The sequence below is a fragment of the Sinocyclocheilus anshuiensis genome, unplaced genomic scaffold, assembly GCF_001515605.1.
Source record: "Sinocyclocheilus anshuiensis isolate Anshui unplaced genomic scaffold, SAMN03320099.WGS_v1.1 scaffold2310, whole genome shotgun sequence".
In the NCBI taxonomy this organism is placed as follows: domain Eukaryota; kingdom Metazoa; phylum Chordata; class Actinopteri; order Cypriniformes; family Cyprinidae; genus Sinocyclocheilus; species Sinocyclocheilus anshuiensis.
The window spans coordinates 3,135-6,432 of record NW_015557685.1 but is presented as its reverse complement, the minus strand read 5'-3'; the positions used below and the strand labels follow the sequence as shown (position 1 = coordinate 6,432).

Here is a 3,298-nt window from a genome sequence, read left to right as displayed (position 1 = left end):
TGTGAAAGTATTTAAAACTATCAGAGAAAGATGCAGAAATCATTACAAGCATGAAGCACCGACAGCGAGAGACTGTTTAGTGCTGCAACACATGTCTCTGATGAGAAGATGAGGTGGCTAATGCTGGTGGTTACTGTATGATGATTGAAATCGCGAAATTACCTCAAACGATTAGTAAATAAACTGCAGAATGTTAGATTTTCTAATGCACGCACGAATTGCCTGTATTCTGACGGTTCAAAGTCCAAAGCGCGAGGAAAATCTGTGCTGAACTTGTTAGGCCTACTCGTCAGTTGCTCAGTAACATTTTTGTGAAATTATGTAAAGGCATGTGACAATGTTATACGTGCGACAAACATCTTTCCAAATTCGTAATGAGAATCATTTATAAATCTGCATGCTGTTGTCAACAAAAAGAAGCACTGAGATCTTCCTGCGGGCTTCTGCCAAAATAAAAGCAGAGCAAAAGCAACAACTCCATCGACATTCATAAATGATAGTATTGTAATTTTACTGTCGTTCTGTAAAATAAAATGTAAGATAATAATAATGTTAATAATAATTACCCTACAATAGCTCTATTAATACATTTATTATAACATTCACACATAGTGTTCAAATTGGGATCTGTAATATATTCTAATGTTTTAAAAGAATTCTCTTCTGCTCAGTAAGGCTGCCTTTATCTGTACAGTAAAAAAAACATGCCTGATTCAAGTCTCAAAAATGGCCAAAAAATATTTTTTTTACTTATTAATTTTAAGTTAAATTGTGCTTTGTTGGTATAATGTCTGCTAGAATGTTAAAAAATGTTCAGTGTTAAGTAAATATTTTTAAATTGTTGTTTTTTTAAATTGATTTTTAATTTGAAAAGCAGGACAAAACAGTAATAGGCACATTTTGGCAATTTAATTAATGCAATGGTGAAAATAGGCCTACAGGGGGGAAAAATGTGAAAAACCGTATTCGGTATTCGGCCTTCGGCCCAGTGTTTCATTTTGTTCGGCTTTGGCTTCGGCCAAGAATTTTCATTTCAGTGCATCCCTAATTTTCATCTTAAAATATGCTGAAAGTTTACAGAAACATGGCACTTACCTTTCCTTTGAAGACAAGCTGAAAGTCTGTTCTTCTCTTCAGCTTGTAGTAAAGATACTCTGCATTTTCCAGACAGTGGTTGATCTGCACTTCAAAACCCTCAGAACCCTACAAAGAATGTATTTAATATTTGCTTTGTCTATAAGATAAGAAAAAGAAAAAAAAGTGTTTGGATAGTTGTGCTTCAAGGTTTAGTGCTATTTCTGTCATTTTGTCAAATCTTTGTAGCTCCTTTGGGTGTTTTGTGAAGCACAATAGAGAAATAAACATTTTAAAAGTAGATGAAATTAAAGGCTCACACAGAAAAAGAATAATAGAATATAGTTATATAAAATAATAAATAAAATATGTTTTTCTTAAATAATTGGTGTACAATTTCTACTTCTCAATTCTGGATATTTCAAACAATCTTTCTTCTCCACAAAAAAAGCATTTTTTTTTTTTTTTATATATATGGGAGCTGTCATTTTCCAGCTCACATTTCTGATGGTGGTTGAAAACACATTTAGTTTGAATAAGGAGATTGTCTGCCATACCTTTGCCTTCCACATGAGCCACAGTTTGAAGATGTCTACGTGCCGTCCACACTGAATGCTTTTGTCCCCAGTGTCGTAGGACACATCATAGTGCTTGTCAGGTTGGAAGAGATACTCGGCACACAGCTGATTACATTCCTGCAGGAGGCCCTGAAAACAACACATGGCCTTTACATAGCCTTGGTTTTCAATACCTCCTCAAGCATCAATGACTCTTTGCAGCCTGTTGTGATAGTGTATATATGACTTCCTGGTTTGTCCTGAGCAGTAAAAATGCTCACTGTTCTTGACAAAGCCTTGAATCCTTCTTTGACTGTCTTGCATGCTCTGCAGTCTGCAATCATTTGTGCTCAGATATTGATATTGAGATCCAACTGTGTCACTCAGGAAAAATGAGGGAAAAATAGAACCATCACAAAAGGCTGAGACTACCGACACCGAGGCACACTGTTAACTGAACCTTCTAAACCTTCACAATGTTAAATGTCCTTCTGAACAAAATCAATTTGTGTAAATTCACCTATATATATGATTAATCGCATCCAAAATAAAAGTTTTTGTTTACATAATATATGTGTGTGTACTGTGTATATTTATATATAAATACACACACATGCATGTATATATTTAAGAAAAATATGTTAAGTTTATACATTTAAAATATGTATATGTAATCTCAATTATATGAATATAAATATATACATGGAATATATGGAAATATTTTCCAAATATATACTGTATGTGTGTGTATTTATATATAAGTAACTGGAACTAAACGAGGATAATCAGGGGAACACAGGTGAATCAAATGAACACAATCAGACACGGGAGAAACTGGGTCACTGGGAGCACAAGGGGAGCAAAACAAACACACTGACAGTCCATGGGCATGACAGTTCGCCCCCCTCCCGGACGGCGTGTCCTCGCGCCGCAGAAACAACAAAGGGTGGGATGGTGGGGGACTTAGGAGGAGGACAAAGGAGTGGAAGTGGGATGGAAATGGGACGGCAAAGGGCTGGCAGGAAATCATGCAAACAAAACTGGTGGAGGTTCAGGCGGAAGACGGACTCCCGGGAGGAGGATGACAGACAGAGTCCAGGGAGGAGACGATGGAGGGAGGAGCCATGGAGGAGGAAGGGCTGACGACTCCAGGGGGGCAACCAACGGTGGCGGAGCAGGTAGCGGAGGAGCCCAAGGCAGAGACGGAGCGCCGATGAGTCAGGGTGACGAGGAGGATCCAGAAGGCCGCGGTGGAGCCGGAGTGACAGAGGACCGAGGTGGAGCCGAAGGAAAGGAGGAGCCTGACGGAGCCGGAGGGATGGCGGGATGAGGCGCAGCCGGAGGAGTGGAGTCCCGAGGCGAAGGATGGTCGACGACAGACCAAGGCGGAGCCGGAGGGATGAGGGAGCCCGGCGGAGCCAGTGGACTGATGGGCCACGGCGGAGAGGAGGGAGCTAGGAGCCATGGTAAAGCCGCTGGATCGACGGGCCGGTGCGGCGTCTGGGACTCAGAGGCTTGAGGCAGAGGCCAGGGATTCTCCAGCCATGCCAACGATGGAGACTGGCAGACCCGCGGAGCTCGCACTGTACCGATGGTGGGCTGAGGGCGAGCAGAAGGGCTGTCAGACGACAGTGGTGGAGAAGGCAGGAGCGGGAGGGTGGGTGGGC

General features: G+C 41.5%; 1 protein-coding gene across 1 annotated transcript in view; it reads right to left on the bottom strand.

The window, feature by feature from the left end:
- LOC107679333 (glutamate decarboxylase 1-like) overlaps positions 1–1,956 on the bottom strand; it is a 3,495-nt gene extending 1,539 nt beyond the window's left edge. Inside the window, exons 1-2 of the mRNA XM_016474857.1 lie at positions 1,632–1,956; positions 1,096–1,203 (exon numbers count right to left, since the gene is read on the bottom strand). Of these exons, the coding sequence (XP_016330343.1) occupies positions 1,096–1,203; positions 1,632–1,796 (273 nt within the window). The 5' untranslated portion in view covers positions 1,797–1,956. The remainder of the gene's footprint in view (positions 1–1,095; positions 1,204–1,631) is intronic.
- Positions 1,957–3,298: the final 1,342 nt, after the last annotated feature.